The 17,995-nt window shown below is 48.8% G+C and overlaps 1 protein-coding gene across 1 annotated transcript in view; it reads right to left on the bottom strand.

Moving 5' to 3' along the window:
* Positions 1 to 14,024: 14,024 nt before the first annotated feature.
* The window catches only part of TENT5B (terminal nucleotidyltransferase 5B), an 8,681-nt gene continuing 4,710 nt past the window's right edge, over positions 14,025 to 17,995 (bottom strand). Inside the window, exon 2 of the mRNA XM_006019369.3 lies at positions 14,025 to 16,914. Coding sequence (XP_006019431.1) covers positions 15,895 to 16,914 — 1,020 coding nt within the window. The 3' untranslated portion in view covers positions 14,025 to 15,894. The remainder of the gene's footprint in view (positions 16,915 to 17,995) is intronic.

Here is a 17,995-nt window from a genome sequence, read left to right as displayed (position 1 = left end):
GCACAGAGGTGGCACAGACTGGTCCTCATAGACTTGTTTTTCTAAGCCTTTGGTGCTGCACGTCCTACCAACTCCCTTTGGTTAAAAAAAAGAAGAAAATCTAGGCCCAGCTGGGAAAGAAAACAGCTGTGTTATCCTCCTCCCATGCTCCCAACCAACCAAAACCAAGCAATAAGATAGCCGTTTTATTAGCGATAACACCGATTAAGAAAGTAAAATAAGCTGCCTGGCTTTGTCCTGCTGGAGGGTTACCCCATCAGAAGCTCAAATGGGGACAGTGTGTGCACAGTTTATGGCTTAAGTGCTTTAGAAACATATCAATGTGGCCTTATAATTGCACTATAAGCTAAAGCTATTTTAATGCCGCTATCGCCCTAACCTAGGCTTTCCTGATAACCTCTGAGCTATGTACATAAATAACACTAAATTGCTGTAATCTCTTGAAGCGCACAAAACCCTGCACGGGGATAAAAGAGCCAGAACACAAAGGCTGCTATCATCTTGACATACTAGAAAAGCAGGGTCCAGGGAGGGGAGCGGATTAAATGCCGACTCGGGGCTGCTCCAGGAGCGGCTGTCTGAGCTGACAGGGAATACTTCAATGTAGGCACACGGGGGGCAACTAGCTCAAGGGAAGGCTATGGACTCGCAGAACTGGCACATAAAAACCATGCATCAACACCTTGTGCTGTGCTGTTGGACAGAGCAGCTACACCCTCCCGTGCCCAGAACGGACCGTGGAGACCCTAGAGCCCACATCACGGGGCTTTTCTTGGTGTTGCTTTCCCCCTCCTCAGTGGCCACCTTTCTTCTCACCTTATCTCTCCCACCGGTGCTTATCTGGCCCCTGCTACCACCGTATCCGAGTGCCTCTCAACCCTGAGTGTATTTCTCCTTGATACACCCCTGTTAAGTAGGGCGAGGCTATTAGTCCCCTTGTAGAGACGGGGGATTGAGCCACACGGGGATTAAGTGACTTGCTCAGGGTCACATGGGGAATCTGCGGCAAAGCTAGGAACTGAACCCGAGGCTCCCAAATCTCCAGGGAGCCCCCCCCACCACTGGCCCATCCCTCCTCTCCCAGGTCCTTTGAGCCAAACTGCAAAGCTCTGATTTAAAAGGTATCTGTACAGATTGCATCTAACTTCCTTCTCCCCCTCCCCAAGGCAAATCCTTCCCGAGGTTTCTTCAAGTGACAAGAAAACTAGCCAGTCGCCAGATCAGTGCCTGTAGACATAGCCAAGATTATAAAAGGTGCCTAACCTGAGGCCCCTGGCATGACAGTCTGACCCTGGGGTATGCACTTTTGGAAACCTGGGCCTCCGTGGACAGGCGTGCATTTGGGGCCAGTATGTCTGTGGCAGGCAGGGTTGCAGCTGGGACCACTATGCTTTCAGTGCTGGCAAAAGCAGCCAAATGGGCCATTCTGCTGGCCAACATCCCATTCATCCCCACAACTGGCAGCAGCAAGGGAAGCTTTGCCCTTCTGCAACCTAGAGGCTTGCTTTGATGAGACCTTACTCCTGGCCTTGGAGGCAGAATGGCAGAGCATATTGCCCCTAAACTTCAGACTTCTGCAGAGGGCTCTGTCCACCTGGTGCAAATCCCTCAAGTGCATTTAATTTGCTTTGGTTTACGCTTTTGGTAACAGCTATTACCACCTTGGCCCTTCCTAAGCCGGGCAGTTTGCAGCAGGGCCGTGCACCCTCTGCCGCAGAGACATGCCTGGGATGAGCACACGCTGACCAGCACAATCCCAGCGCAGAGCCCTGGCATGGTTAATGAATGTTTTATAGCAGGACAGGGGGAGAGGAGAGGGATTTGGCAGCTTGTTATCACACAGCAAACAGCTTCCTATCTTCCACTCCAGGCTTGTGTTTAACTCTTCAGACAAGCCAAGTCCCACTGGGGGTGAATAAGGAGCTCTCCCTTAGATATGACACATGACTTGCACATCCCTACAGCCCTCCCTGCCCATCCTGGGAGACCAATGGCTCATAGCATCCCCAGCCCGGCTTCAGAATCACCTCCGCCCACATGGGAAAGGATTTACTCCAGACTCTCTCAATCACAGAAGGTAGCAAAAAAGGGGACTTTGGCTCCTGGCGGCCCCACTGCGGGACAGGACGCACCCACCTGACCCCACCCTGCCTCAGCACTCCTGTCGACGGAGAGCCCATAGACCCCACCAATACAGCCAGGGGGAAAATTCCTTCTTGGGCTGAGTTCAACCCTGGGCATGAGTCATGGAGTGCACGGACTGGCACATGCACACACCATTGCCCCTTGCTGGAAGGAACTGGAATAACACTGCTGTGCACCATAGGCTCCACACTGCTAGCAGCAAGTGGTGAGTCATCCCGAGCTCAAGCAGGAGAGAGACGGCTTTAGGAACAGAACCATTCCAGTTCTCCCCCCCCGCTGTTGCCATGTCATTACCAAATGATGGCAGACCTGTTAAGTGCCTTAATCCCATGTGTCCCAGATGTGGCTGGTATCAAAATCCTTGCATCTTTCATAATTCCCCACCTTTGCTCCACTTTGTAAAACCACCATATGGTTTTACCGAACACTGCAGAGACATGCTGGGCAGAGAGAACGCTCTTGTGGACCGGAGCCTACAGGCAAGGCTCTCCTCTAGGCGTTTGTTCAGAGGAACACAAGTTTGCTCAACCCATAGGCCAGAGGGAAAGACTCAGACAATACTGAGTATAAGTAGCAATACATGTTCCTTGCCACGTTTTTTTTTTTTTTGCCTCATGCCTTAGTCACTTCCAGATGCCCCCACACCAGTACTGCAGAACTTGCCTTTCCGTGTACAGATCTCAATGTGATGCCTTCTTACCTGTGAAAGAATCCTGCTAGTGTAAGTACTGTTGTCCAGTAACTGGACACTCCCTTCTGTGCTGGCTCACCTTAGCACAGAGCCATGGGAAGCACGCTGACCCTAGCGTGGGGATTGGACAGTCATGCTTCGTAGTGAAACTGTGTCAGACAAGAATCCACAGCCTTGGGCCAGGGCATTTCTTCATACTCCGGATGCTAAACAGCACCCTGATCAATAATACACCTTGGAGCATCGAGAGATCTGATACCGATTTGGCACTGATGCACTCTGTCATCTTAATGGATCTCCAAATGCTTTCATAGATATGGCAAGATAGCACGGGCAGGAACAAATGCTAGAGGTCGAACAAAGAAAAAGTATCTCCTGGGATCTGACAGAGTGGGATGTTGCCTGTGAAAGCTCATACCTCTCTCAACCAGTTAGGCTCTGGTTCCACCCTGCCCTGCCTAGATAGCTCAGTGTGATGTTTCATCCGAGATGGGTGTCTGGTAGCACCGTGGACAATCCTCTTCTGAGTCACCAAATACCATTTTCTGCAGCAGCCAAGTCTTCCCTGGAAATGTCCTGCTCAAGTACTGGCTTAGCCAGACCTTGCTTAGCTTATCCAGGTGAAATGACCTTACACAACATGGCATGGCCAGTACTGCCAAGGGCCCCCAGAGGCAAGCTTGTGGGTGTGGAAGGGAGCTTTCCCCTTTGGAGTGTGCAGCCCATCCCCAGTGGAGCTCACAGCCTCACACATTCACTCAGAGGGGTGCGTGCTAGGGTGTAAAGTTTCCCGACTGCGAGATCTCCGGAGCTGAGGAATGCCTAGGAACTCTGCAGCTAGGGGCAGGCTGCTCACAGCACTGGCGAAGGCAGCACGAGGAGCCGTTCTGCAAGACCCTTGGGCCGGATCCTCTCCAAGTCCTGTGGGCCACTTGCTACAGCTGGCAGGAACAAGCTGGAAAGACGCATTTGCTGAGTAGGGATGGAGCCTCAAGAAGACAACACAACAGGATGCCAGCACCCACCTGCAGAAAGGGAGGGCCATGTCATCTGCAACAGAGACTAAAAAGATCATTGTGCCACCAGATTCAAAAGGAGCCAGCTAGAAGCAGAGGTGCTCAGAGAAGGCCAGACAAGGGGAAGAGATGGCTTTTTGCAGGAAAAGGGCCTGCAAACCGAATGCCTGACCGTCTGGTGTGCGCACGAAGGAAAGTCACGGTGTTTACTATCCAAGTCAGGTGGTCTATGAGAACCGACCTCTCCCTTGGACTCGCTCAAACATCAGACACAGGTAATACAACCTCGAGCCCCTCTGGACACCAGCAGCTTCCTGTGCTTAATATTTACCACCTTTCCCCCTCAGGAGGAGCTCCCTATGCAAGAGGGAGCTAGTGGCCTTCTCTATTCTTGCAGGAAAAGGAATGACGGTCTGCACGTAACAAGACAGAGCAGGTACCAAGGAGAACAGGGCTTGATATTACAGATGCACGAGGCAAGATGCTCCTTCCCTCCGTACCTCAGTTTCTCATCTGTAAAATGGGGGCAACAATCCTTCCTGTGTTGCAAGGATAAATTTGAGGAGGTTTCTGTTTTGCTCACACACTGTGCTAATAGGCAGCTGGATAGGCAAGTAGAAGGGTAAAGCATGATTTTTTTTCCCCTTGATTTTGGAGGTACACTCACCAGGCAGCAATAACTCTCATCCTTTCAGGAGTCGCAAGCACCTGCCAGTGGCCTGGCTGTGGCAACAACCGTTTCCTTGGCCACAGACATATCTGCGCAGATCTTAGCAGGGCCAATCCTGCTGCTGCTGGCCGTAGACAAATTAAAACCATTGGCCTGGCACCCTTCACCAGTGCTAATCTCTCTCTCACGCAGGCAGAGAATGGCAGGCACGGCCAGAGGAGTCCTGAAAGGATGTTGCTAAAAACCACATTTGTGCTCCCTGCAATGTTCCAGCATCCTAAACTTGGTTTAATCTCAGAGGATGCCAGGCTGTGTGTATCCCTGGAGCAAGAGCGGTGACCTCTGCTGCTGTACCAAGCATGAAAGGAATGCCAGTGATGGGAGGGGACATGGCCTGCAATTCCAGCGAGAAAAACAGAATTGGAGCAGAAAGGAAAAAAGCAAGCAAGACGGAAGGCTCCTGTGGGGCTAATGAGAGGGTGGATTTCCTCAATTATAGGATTGAGCTTGTAATCCTGGCCCTCGAAGGTTTCTGCATGGGGCGAGCCTGCATTCCTCCTGCCTACACCAACCTGGACAGAGGCCCACTCTTTTGTCACTGTAAACAGAGGAGCCTGCCCCAGCTTCTTCCCTCCCCAAAGATCCCCCAGCCCCAGGAGACGCAACATCTGCATTCAGGTCTTGCCAGTACACACCTCTATTTTTGATGAGCTGAGCAAACCTCTCCCCACCTTAGTCTCATCTATTTGGAGTACAAGCCCTTCAGGGCAGGGTGTCTCTCTCTCTTACTACACATATGTACAGCATCTGGTACAGTGGGGCCCTGATTTCAGGGGAGGCCCTCTAAATGTTACTGCCATAATCCCACTAAAAGGATGCTGGAATCAGAATCAAGTTAATAAAGACCAGCAGATGGCAAATACCCAGGCACAGCTGAGACATGGTGAAGGTAGGACCTATGCCTCTGGAGCAGGGGGTAGTCGCAGAGCTCCCTCCTGCTGCGGGACTGTCTGATGCAGAATAGTGACAGCCTGGCTCTTGGGCGCTGGTGATCAATCCGTTACCACAGGTTCACTGGAGCAAGGCTGGGGCTTACATGGGGCAGCCGAGTTGGAAGCGACACTTGGCGGTGAATGTCCCACTCCGCAGGGGAACGGCTTCATGCACTCCCCAGGCTCAGAGCATCTCTCCCTCTCTGCTCCGTCTTAGGTGATGTGCCTAAGTATGCAGCTGGCTCTCTGCCACCCAGAAGGAGGAACAGCAGGCCTCTGCAACCCAGAGTTTGCACTTGCCTGGAAGAGCAAGAGAAGCATAACCCCTTCCTGCTGGAGAAGCAAACGCTGGAGCTGAGTAGCTTTTGTGATGCCTGAGTGGGCACCTAATGATCTCAGAAAATGGGAAGAACAACATGCACAGTAGACAACCATCACCATAAAAAGGTTAAGCCAGGTAAATTGGCACCTTTCCACAAATCCCAGCACAAGTCAGCTATAGTGAGCTCTGCTTGGAACTGGAGCCGAGTCAGACCTGGCTTTGCCTTCAGCTTTAAGAGTTGAGGGGCCTCCCTACAAGGCAACGCTGGTAGAGGCGGAGGTGGCAGGAGCTACCTGAAGCATCTTTGGCAGCTGCTTCTGCGGCCAGGCAGTTGCAAAGATCTGCAGTCTCTGTTGTGTGCATTAGGAAGCCAAGCCACAGAGCACAGAGCAGCACGTAAAGGATGGAGACAGGTAGAAGTCATGGGCTCCAGGTTTCTGCGGCAGAGAGAACAGCACAAGGCTGGGAGAGAATATCTGAGGCCACGTTTGTATGTGTGGCATGGGCTCCTCTGTGGGTGGATGGGATGTGTGGGCCTAAGATAGTCACTACATCTCCAGCTGCAGTGGGAAATGCCACCCCTCACAGCACGCAATGTAACATCTCAGTACTCTGCACAAGTGAGGGGAAGGAGGAAGCGGGCAGCACAACTCCGCAGCTTCCTGTAGCAGATAGTAAAGCTAGAAGCAAAGGGCTCACGATCCAGCAAACACAGGCAAAGGAGCAGGAGTGACTAGTCTAACTAGAGAGTAACCAGGGTGGGGAAACAGCTCCTGAGCTATTTGCTGAGGCAAACAAATTAGGAGCCTCTCCACCCCTCCCCAGAGCAGATCAAAGTGGCTGTATTGTCTCTTCTCCAAAATAGTACCCCGGAGGTGACCAAGCAATCAGTCATGCCATGTCCTTTACTGGCTTTGTAAGCTGCAAACACCTATTGCTAATTAATGCTGATCCTCACTTGTTCTCCCTGAAGAAGTCACACATCCTGCCTGGCTACAGTGTAATCAATGCGTGTAGATGCAATGCCTGCTCTCTGCTAGACCTGGCTGCATGCACAGGTTTTACCCAACTGCAGAGTACTAGGAAATCAAACCTGCAGGCCTGGACCAAGCAGGCTGGTGCATCCTTTCACTCCCCACCCTCCCCAGCTCTGCAGAGCAGGAACTATCCCAGCTGCAGTTTCACCCCAGGGGCAACTAGAGTCTACAGAGACTGGGGTACATCAGCACCTGGCACGGAACGGCGGCTAGAGCGCACCTGTGCGCTCTGGCCCAGCTCCAGGCCGCCCCCACCAGCTCAGAGCACCTCCAAGGAGCAGACAGGAGCTTGCACCTAAGTAACTGGATGAGAAGATTTGTGGGTCATACCCAGCTCCGCCACTGGCTCCCTCTGCAACCTTGAGCACATCATCTAATGCTCCTGGGCTCCACATGGCCACAGCTGCAAAGTGAAGGGAGTAATAGCTATCTGGGTTAGCCTGTTCACTCCTCATGACAGGTACTGCCTTTTGTTGCATGTCTGTACAGCCCCTAGCATACCAAAGCCTTGATCTGGCTGGATTTCCTATGTTTTACAGTAATAAAAATGAGCAATGAGTCAAGTATTAGGAGCTCAGTACTGAGAGGTGGTAAATGCTCCGTTTCCATTGATGTCAACGGCAGGCTGAGGGTGCACAGCCCCTCCCAAGACTTTGCCGCCAGCAAGATTAAGGGCTGCAGCATGATGGGTTTACTCATGTCGAACAAGGCCTTCCCCTGCGAGTAGGTTAGCTGGGATTACTCACTGAGGAAGGCAGCCCTCAATGAGGGCCAAAGCAGCCCAATCTGGCCCTAAATGAGCACTGCCGGTTAAAAGACCACATTATTCCTCCTTGAAGAATCATGTACATTAAGGAACCCTCAAGGACTGATGTGGCAATGCCAGCCCCAACCTACAAGGAAGCACAGGCATTGCACAGCTCCCGCAAGTTTGAGTATCGCAAACCTCGGCATAGATCAGAAACTGCAGATTAGGCTATGTCTCTGCTGCCTCCCAAGCTAGAATTTGGGGTTTTCCTCATTTCCTTCTCCACACCCCCAAGGCTTGTAACCCTTGCTCGAGAGTTCAGCGACTAAAATACACCCAGGCAGACAATTCTCCTTTCAAGGAGTTATGGACGATTCTTTCAGACTGACACTGCAAAGAGAAAACCCCTCTGTTCAGCATAATTACAACCTTGCTACCCTGTACTTTGCAATTTGCCATCGCCATGCTAGTACATAGGAATTGCTACAGCATGAGCCATCAACTTCTGCCGCTGGGCAAATACTGGTTCAACTCGTTACGCAGGCAAGGGGCGGCAGGTTAGTGACATGTTAACATAATGTCCAGTCTTTAAAGAATTTATCCAGCATTCATTACAAGAACAGTACTTACGTGAGTCATTCTGCGGACATGTGCGTTTAGCAGGGACTTCAAGAAGGAACCTATAATTGTACATTAGCAGAGGGATGCTTAAAGTAATCAGATGTTCCAGCCACGCCGCCCTGGGAGCTAATGGGTAAGGAAGGGTGTAACCCATCCAACTCCTTATGCTAAGATGCAAAATGTAGGCCATACATAAACACCACTTGGAGTGTACTGCTTGCTGCTGCTTTGAAGGCAGGGTGACACTGCTCTCACTGAAACTACATGTCGATAGTAGCAAGATAAGCAGTGTAAACATGCAGTGGTGGCAGTGTGGGGCAAGGATCAACTCTGGCACAAGGGTTTGGGCTAAAGCCCATAGGATGCAGAACCTAGTGGAATCCCCTTGGCCACTGAAGCAGCCAGGGTGCTCAGCTTCTCTCAGGATCAGGCCGCTGACCCAGTGCGGTTGGAAAGGAAGGCAGGCTTGACGGATCTTCCCAGCCTGGGTCACCAAAAGGGCAGTGGTCCCCGAAAGACGTAAGAGGGCAAACGCACAACACCGGTGTCACAGCGGTCATCCTAGAGATGGCACTTTAGCTTTGAGGAGTATGGAGCATGCATCCCCTGCTCCCGAGAGCAGCACAGCCTAACCCGCTCCTCAACACAACACCATGCTACACCTGCTTCCTAAAGGACAGCAGCAGCATGCCTCATTTCCCCCACTTCGGAAGTGTCATTATACCCATTTTAGAAATAGGGAAACCGAGGCACAGGACAATGAACTGACTTAGCCAAGGCCACAGATCATGATCCGCAGGGATAAACACTCCAGGGGCAGTGCCACCTCCCCTGCCCAGAGTACACTCTGCACTTTGGGTCCCGAGTTACCTGGAAAGCCACACTGCTTTGCAGTTTTGTTTTTTTGGTTTTTGAAGCAAAAACAAAAACAAACAAACAACCCCCTCCCCATGCGATTTAAACGAGCGCTCAGTCAAATGAGCGGACAATTAGTGCAATTTGCCTTCTTCACATAGCAAACCAGTGGCTCAGCCTAGAGCGAAAGAACCCGTTTGCCAATCCTGACCCATGAGACAAGTTTGTAGGAGAGCACTCCTTATTGAGGTGCCAAGAGGCCCAAAATAAAGCACCATTTGAGGACTTCAAAACAGGAGGCCTCTAAGAAACCATACTGCCAGCAGAATAAGAGAAATGGGGCAGGCATCTATGCCTGGTGACTGCACATTGGCCGATGTGTGCCTGCAAAAGCAACTGATATTAAAAGAGGTGCTGTGGGCCATGACTTGCCTGTTTCCAGAGGTCAGTGTTAGGACAAATCTGGATCTAATCTGCGGGAGTTAGGCCTAATCTGTAATCTCAAGCGAGCAGCAAGAGCAGCCAGCCAGTGGCCGCGTGCCAAGAAACAAGATGTGCTAGTCTCGCTCCGAGCAAGCACTGCTGTTGCTGTCTCTGGGTCTGCTCTTGTGAGATCTAAGCACTGGCCAGCATCTCCAAGGATCAGGCACTTTGCCTGAACAACATGAACGTGATAAACTGCCTGCAACAGTCTTGGGACCACAGCACAGGGACACCATTTCTGTGACATCCTCAGGCAGCTCAGCCCTGCTGAGACCAGACTGCTCGTAGTATCTGCATATCAATGCGAGATGTGTCTCAAGCTTGGCACCAGGCACAAGAGAAGGCTGCAAAGCTTCTGTGTGCTGCATTGCCTAAACACAGCTATAAATGGAAAGTGGAGCCTTGCAGACAGAGGCTGCTTTCATCCCAGATACTTGCACACAGTATATTCACCACCACCACCTCACCAGGAACTGGGGGGGCAGGCAGCCGGGTTAGAAGGAAAACTGCAGTATGAGAGAGCTGGTCAGCATTCAGAAATTATCTTTAAATTGGAAGAGTTGAGTGCCACCGTCTCAACATCAGTAAGGGTGCTAGTCTCTGCTCTGAAAGCTCCAAAATCCTCTCTTAAAATATTAGGCAGAAAGTGCCTCTAAAGGAGCTCATTCATCTGAGCTCCAAGCTGCCTGGCTCAGGCCGCCTCCTCCCAGGAGATGCCTGCTCTAGCTGCCACAGGCATTTTTTAATCAACATGCACTGTATATTCCAAGCCATCTAAATACTGTAACCACACTAGTCTGCATTTGGAGAGCCCTCAGTCCAAGAATCCTCAGCCATCCGGGCATTACCAAAATCAAACCCAGACAAGCCTGCCATACAGATCTTCCTGCCCTTCTAATGGGGAAGAACGCTCCAAAAAGAAAATCCATGGCAGAACTAGAGAGCTCAAACTCATGCTCGAGCCTCAATTAGTCAGCCCTCCCATTTTAAAATCATCTAATCATCTGTTCCCCTCTCCACCCCTTTTTACAAACCACGTAAGTAGGGCTAACACCACCCAGCATCGCAGACTAATAGTTTGGGCTATTGGGATGGGTCTCAATTAGCTCACATACCTTAGTATTTGCATTCTGCTACTATGAGAAAGGTAGCATACTAAGCTAGACGGACCTGTGATCAGATTCAACATGATCTCATGTTCTTTAGTAGCATCACAGTAGGAGCTAATGCATAGCTCTGGTTACCTTCAGGTGTCAGGTAGGTACAGAAGACTGTAGTAGACTTCCCAAATTGCCCTAAAAGCCCTTCCCCCCCCCAATCACACAGGTTTCCAAGCCCGATGCATGAAGTCCAGTCCCTCCGCCCAGCCCCCTCCAAGGGGAGGTGACCTGCAGGAAGCCTTCCTTCTTGAGGAAGGGCAATGCAAGTCACAGGAAGCCTCAGCAGCCGTCTGCATCATTTACTGTCTGACACAGCAAGCAGAGGCAAAAAAGTTTCCCCAACACGTTTGCATCTGTCCAACTCCAAGTGGGGCTTCTGTCGCTTTTTTGCGCCAGGGTAAAAACAATGGGAGCAATGGCAAGAATGCCAGACTGCTGAGGTTGCTGCCCGAGACTGAAAGAGGGACAAATGCTGGTACAGTGAGCAGAAAACAACTCGTTTCTGGGCCCAACCAGGCAGATAGAAGCTGTAAACCAAGGGACTGAGAGTGGGGTACTTGCCATGGCAGTCACTTTGCAGACTAGAAATCAGATATGATCATATCCCTGCAAGAGGGCTGCACACCTACCCCCATGAGTGCCTAGCTCCACCAAGCACCAGCAGCTGTATTGGCTGGTAAGCTTAGACCAAGTGCTGCCATATGAAAGGCTTTTTATTAAGAGGGCTAGCCAAGCACTCAAGGAAAAAGGCTCAAGATTGACGTGGTGTGTTCCACTATATGAGCTACTGCTGGAGAGGCGATCAATACTGCTGCTGGGGAATTTGCTGGGCACATACTGAATGCAAGCCAGATATTTAGTCACAATCTTACTTGACTGCAGAATAGGCCTCATGCCATGTGTGCTAAGCAAGGACGACAGACAACATTTGAGAAAATATACATTTTATTTTATAATTAACAAAAGAGGGATCCACATCTCAGTTGTAAACACAGATAGCCCCTTTCTGATCATAACTAGTACTTTCCACCAACATCCCTTTGTATAGTCTGATCCGCTTCAAACAATGGAAGGCCAACCCCGTCAGGGGTTTTGCTGCTTTGCTCAGGGTCACAGATTCAGAAAGGCAGCCCATTCACCAGCTCACGAACAGTCATTTTGCAGGACCTAGTAGCAGTGACGAGAAGACACCCGAAAGAGGAGCTGGGTTGACAGTCACTCTAGTAAGGCAGTTTCTACCCCCCCAGCATGCCTCAAATCTGTGAGAAGGAATGGGCTTGGAGCTCAGGATGAAGTTTAAGTTGCTTGGCTTTCCTGCCTGCTGTCATCTGCAGTTTAGCACTATCCACCGTCAACCACTCCGAGTAGACACGGTTCAGTCGATGCGTACAGCTCCGACAGAAGAGCAGGGCTGTCCCCACTTTGTACAGGCAGGAAGGGGCACATCTGCCTCCAGTACCTGGTGCCAACCCAAAGGCTAGCCACAGACTAGACTGTTCTCATCAAGGGAAGATTTGGCCCCCAAATGGGCAAAGTGCTTAGAGAATCACAGGAACCCCAAGAGTGTTTTTTGCTGCTGGAAGCATTCCTGACATGCGATCATGTTTGATGCAACAGAACCAGACAGAAGTGAAATTTTGTCTTGGGCTGGATTAGGGCCAGAGATTTCTGAAGGGTTTATGCCCATACCTAGTGCTAGTCATTTTAGAGAGCTCAGTAAACCAGCACACTCAACAGTTGAGGTTCAGTAACAGAGTACTGAGCTCTCCTGGAAGTTGGCCCCATATAGGTGCTCCCCTGGAAACATTTAGCCCACCTGCCTGAGCAGTTAGGTGTGCAGAACGCAGAGCCTGGAAGAAAGAGAGCCAAAGCGAGTCGGGTCCATTACTATAAATCAGTGAAGACTGGCAGCAGCAGGTCAAGCTGTTGAAAGACTGCGGCAGTGATTAAGTATTCCAGTCTTCACAGAACAGGACTTATGCGAGATAAACTATTCCCTACCAACCGAGGCGGCAGCCAGGACATATTCCCCCAAAAGTAGCATGACAAGCAGCTAGGAAAGAGTGCACACTCAGCTGAAGAACAAGGGTTAAGTCAAAAGCGTTTGGGTTGCTGGTATGATTGCCACCAAGATTGCTCCCTATAAATCACTTACTCCAAGCCTCTGTAGTTGCTTCAGTTCATGCTAGTGTACAAGCAGTATTTGGAAACTTTGAGATTAAGTCATAATCCCAGCAAGCATGCACAGAACAGGCCTGCCTTCTTATCCCAATGCATCCAGTTAGCTTTTTATTCCAATTAGCAAGAGCCAGAATTAGTGAAAACTGCATTACCCATAGGAGGACAGGTAAACAATGAAAAAAGAAATTCAACACATTTGAATACACTGTATTTATTTGTAACAGATTCTAAAGAATCTAGTGAGTCTTTATGTCAAGCCCATTGCATGACAAGTGATACAGGTGTAGGAAAAAAATGCACATTTGAAACAAAATTAAAAAGTGCCATTCAAACTATTGGAATCTTCCAATTTTTCCCCCCTCACAAGAGGCAGCATGATCTCACACTCCAAATATCTGGAAAATGCCAATTCAACCCCATTCACAAGAATTTCACCACACACACTCCACAAATCAAAGTGCAATCTTATTTTAAATTCCCCCCCATCAAGCCTTTGGTGGTTGGGAACCTTTACATTCTACGAGGGGAAGGAGGGAGTTCTCTCTGTTTAGCGCGCCAGCCTACATGCTTGTGATAAAAAGTGAAGAGCCTGCAAATCAAGCAGCAGCACACTTACATCTCATCTGCGCTAATCTGAAGCCTAGCTAAACAGTGCAAAAACAGGTTGCTCCTTGAAGCGAGTATATTCAAAGTGAAGATTGCATACCTAGAGATCCTAGTTAGTTCTCAAAAGCAGCCGTTAAACCGGTTTGTTTTTTTCAGCACAAGGGAAGACTGGTCTCAAACTCTTTTTCGTCAGGCATTGCAACCGAAGTAAGGCTCTGGGCATCAGGAAGTTAAACTGCTACGTAGTGGAGTTTACCTTTAAAGCTTTCAACTATTTGTTCTGAAAGTACAAAACTATTTACAAGAGGTGATTGTTAAACCCCTTAACTATGACAGTGGCAGGGACCTGTTCCTCTTCAGTTCATACTGGATAAGAAGTGGTTGGGAAACAGGATTTAAGCTGTTTGTGTTCACTAAGCTGTACAAGCCACACATTCCCTGCTCCCACCCCACTCCACACATCCTCTCCCAGCACCAAGAAGGTAAAGTTCTGGTTATTCACATTCCAAGTATCTAATCTTTATTAATTAGACTGTTCAGTCAGTCCAGCCATGGTACAGTGTTGTCAAGGACCAAAAAGCAAAATTAGTAAATAAGTGCTCATGTTTTGTTAGCCACTTAGAAAGCGCTATGAAGTGGCTTGCATCATATATTCTGAGCAGTAGAGCTGATGGCTAAAGTGCCAGATGTCTCTACCGTACGAGCTTTAAACCCCCTTCCGCCCCCTCTCCCCACAAATAATGCATAGTTAAGCCTGAGATGTGATGTTCCAAAAGGAGGGGTATTCACTTCAGACAGCTCAGGGCAGGACTTTTTGTGCTCTAGACATCACAGCAACTTCAAAGTCAATATACTTGCATAAGATGTACCAAAACTCCCACAGGCATAAAAGGTTTTGGTTTGTTTTTTTAAACAGGGGTGGGGGGGGAGTCACGAGAGGATCTCTCTGTTCCTAAGGCCAAACTGATTTTTGCACAAAATGAAGTAACAGCTAGACAAGTTCCATTTCTAAGCTACATTTGAATTTAAAATGTTATCTGTTGCTCAGATGTGGAAACAGGCTGCTTTTGAAGAAAGGGCATGAAGATGGGCACAGGAAGGAAGAAGTCTGAGCCAAAGGAGGCTCAAATGGAAAGAATCTGCTGGATTCATTCAACAGCATTCTAGTACCGAGGGACCAGGTTCTGTACATTTGACCTAAAACTGGCTCCAGCCACCATGGTAGTTGCTATCGCTGATAATGGTTTGACTAGCCAGTGAGTCAGTTTGTGCTTCAAGACAAGCCTAGTCTTTTCTAGATAACCCAGCTAGCCACTGGCTTTGTGCATTAAAACCACACTGCATGCCAAAAAAAGTAGTATTTCAAATTCCCTAGAAAATATATGGTTATGTATTGGTGAAGCCACGGGCAGACTCCAAAACAGACTCTTAGCTTTACTGTTTATGTACATAGTTACATTTGGCACTGCAGACTTGGGACTTTTTTTTTTTTTTTTTAAATAGTCATTACACATGTAAACCCCCCTATTGCTTTCCATCTCCAAAGCTCAGCACAGCTTTTGCCACCATGCACTTTTCCCTCCCTCCTCCCCGCCTAACCCTCCCATATTATGCTTAGGCATTTTACATGTAGTCAATCAAAGCTAACCCCATTTCTGTGCAACTCAGCTTGGACCGCTATTTGCCACAGTCGATCCTTCATAGGCAGCAAGCCATGCCAAAAACCTTAGCAACATGTAACCTGCAATCCAACATCTGCTTCAGTTCGGTTACTAGAAATGATCAGGTGACCCCCCCCCGTCCCGCAAAAACTTTTTTTTTTCCCCTTTTTTTCCTTTTTCTTTTTGAGACTCCCCACTCAAGCACTCGGGACCTCAGCCCCTGAAAAATAAAGTTTACAGTACAATTGTGTTTTATGTTGTTACAGGCACTTAAACAGGATTCTTTGGTCCTTCGAAGTAATTAGCCACTCTGGCTTCTATCTTCAGAAACCACGAGTCTGCACAACCCATAACACTTCTGCACTTAAAAAAAAAAAAAAGTTAGATCCTTTTGCATTTTGGGGCAGTGCAGCTCTATCTTATTCTAAGTCTGTAGTCTCCCCCTAACACGCCCCCACCCTCAATTGCCTACATAATTCACTAAGTGATTCAGTCTTCCTGTAAACATCTCAAATAGGTCTAGTTTCCATAACACTGCACATCCAATCTCTAGAGTGTACAGCAGACAGCGCTAGTTCCTAGGACTGTTGGAACAAGACAGTCTTGCTCAAGAGTCCAGCAAGTTTCCTTTTGTTGCAGGTCTTCCCGAAAGGCTCCCAAAGGCAAGGAAACGCTTTGGAGCGGAGGTCCTGAGCATCATCCATGCTCAATTACAGGGAAGCCACGTTGGATAGGAGTGACTGCAAGGCAGAAGGGGCTGCACGTGGGCAACATAGTAGTTGAAGTTTATTTCACTGACATACGGTGCTGGCTGATAGTAGCAGGTAACGTTTGTGACGGTTGGGATGATGCTCTGCTCAGCCAGGACCCTTGCAGCCAGCATGGCAATGAGGGTCAGAGTTTGCCTCCTTTCATGACCCATCAGGCATACAGTGCTCTCATTCACCACCCTGTGCAGGGTCATAAGGTACTCGTATCTTTTGCTTTCCATGCCAACAAAGTGACTCTGAAGGTAACACTCTAGCTTCCTCTGCTGCTCACCAATGTCAGAGAAGTCTATGAAAAACCTGGAGCACATGTATCTCTGTAGTGCCTTCATATCCACTTCCGATTTGGGCTTAAATCCTCTCACCAAGAGGTTGCAGTACTTCAGAAGGCCACCGCCTCTGATTTCCTCTGGATTCCTGGTGGCAATGACTCTGTTCCTGAGGTGGTCCATTGCTTCCTCAAAGTCCCCATACATGCTTTCCCCAGTGATTGTAGGGTGGAAGTTCTCAGACATGGGGTTCTCTGAACACTCGCTGAACAGCAGCAGTGAATCCAGTATGATCTGGAAGGAGTCCACACTGAATTCAAACTGCCGCCTGAGAGAGTCTACGAACTTGAGTTCCACGTTCTTCCCGCTGTTGTTGGACAGCGATATGAGGCTCCAGCGGTCTGTTTCATTACACACTTTCACTAGCTTTTGCACATACGCCTCCTTTAGAGTCATAGGGGTGATCTTATCTTTGTTTACTCCTTCTGGGAGGAAGTCCAAGAGGCAGTCCATGACCACATCCTTAACCAGCTGGAACACATCCTCACTTTTCAGATCCACACCAAAAATGAGGTCCAGGTCTTTGTACCCCAGGCCACTATCTTGATGTAGGACGTGGCTGGCTGCCGAGCCATTCAATCTCACATTATGGACTGCAATGCCTCTCTTTTCCAGACGGCTGCGGACCACCTGAGATACAAAGAGAGTCTTATTGTCTGCACCAAGAAAGTAACATTTTGGGAATGAAGTGTTAGAGCTTAACGTGGCAATAAGCAAGCGGGATGCAGGTCTGCATGTTTCAGTCTAGCAAAGCCAAAATGAGATGAGCTAACTAATTTACAAGTTAGCTAGCTGAGAGAGAAAAAAACTGCAAAGAAGTGCGCTTTAAAGAGCATGCACAATTTACAGCAATCCTAGAACGTGGAAGCAGGACTGGTTTACTTGCTACCTTATATTAAATGTGCTCCAACCACAAGGCAAGCATGTATTTCTCAGCTTCCCCACAACATTATCCTGAAGCAGCAGGCTCACTGCAAGTTCTGCTCCCCTTCCCTACCATAGCTCTCGATTCCCGAGAAGGAGATTTGGAAAGTCCCAATCCATAAATTCAACTGCAACCAATCCAAGGAATCCAAGTGCAGAAAGAATTGGACTGTAGCAGCCCCAATTTATGGAACTGGAGTCTATTAAGAAGTTCTCCTTGCCTTGCCATGGCTCATTAAAGGCAAATTCAGATGCCAGAGCTGCTGAAATGCACTTGCCATGAGTATGCAGGTTCATGTCCTGACTAGTAAGTGTATCCTAATAATTTCCAGTGTGTCAGTTTTTGGAGTTTGACACACTGCCAGTTTCACAAGAGGCAGCTTTTATCTTACAGAAGTTAAAGTTACTTCACTATTGAGCAGGCAGAATAGGGAAAAAGAGAGTCATTGACACACCCACAAATGCACTTTGTAAGCTTTGTTCATTTAATATGAAGCTGAATCACTGTCATTATTTAAAAATGAACTGAAATAACTTTAAGCCTTTAACAGTGTGATCTAATGCAGACACCAGGTACCAACTGAGCTCTGTAAACTCCCATCAGGAGCTCAGATCAAATCTTTTGGCATAGCCTGGCTACCTCACTCTACTTAGAGACAAATTTGAGAATTAAAAAGCTGCGATTCTTTCCCTCCACCCCCCCATCCCACAAGAGTCCCCAAGAACCCTGAAAACTTCAGACATTAGGTAAAATGAAAGCAAACTGAAGCCTGAAGTGAGGACCTGA

The sequence above is a fragment of the Alligator sinensis genome, unplaced genomic scaffold (assembly GCF_000455745.1).
Source record: "Alligator sinensis unplaced genomic scaffold, ASM45574v1 scaffold337_1, whole genome shotgun sequence".
In the NCBI taxonomy this organism is placed as follows: domain Eukaryota; kingdom Metazoa; phylum Chordata; order Crocodylia; family Alligatoridae; genus Alligator; species Alligator sinensis.
The sequence above is the reverse complement of the archived record's forward strand: the minus strand, read 5'-3'. Positions and strand labels throughout refer to the sequence as shown.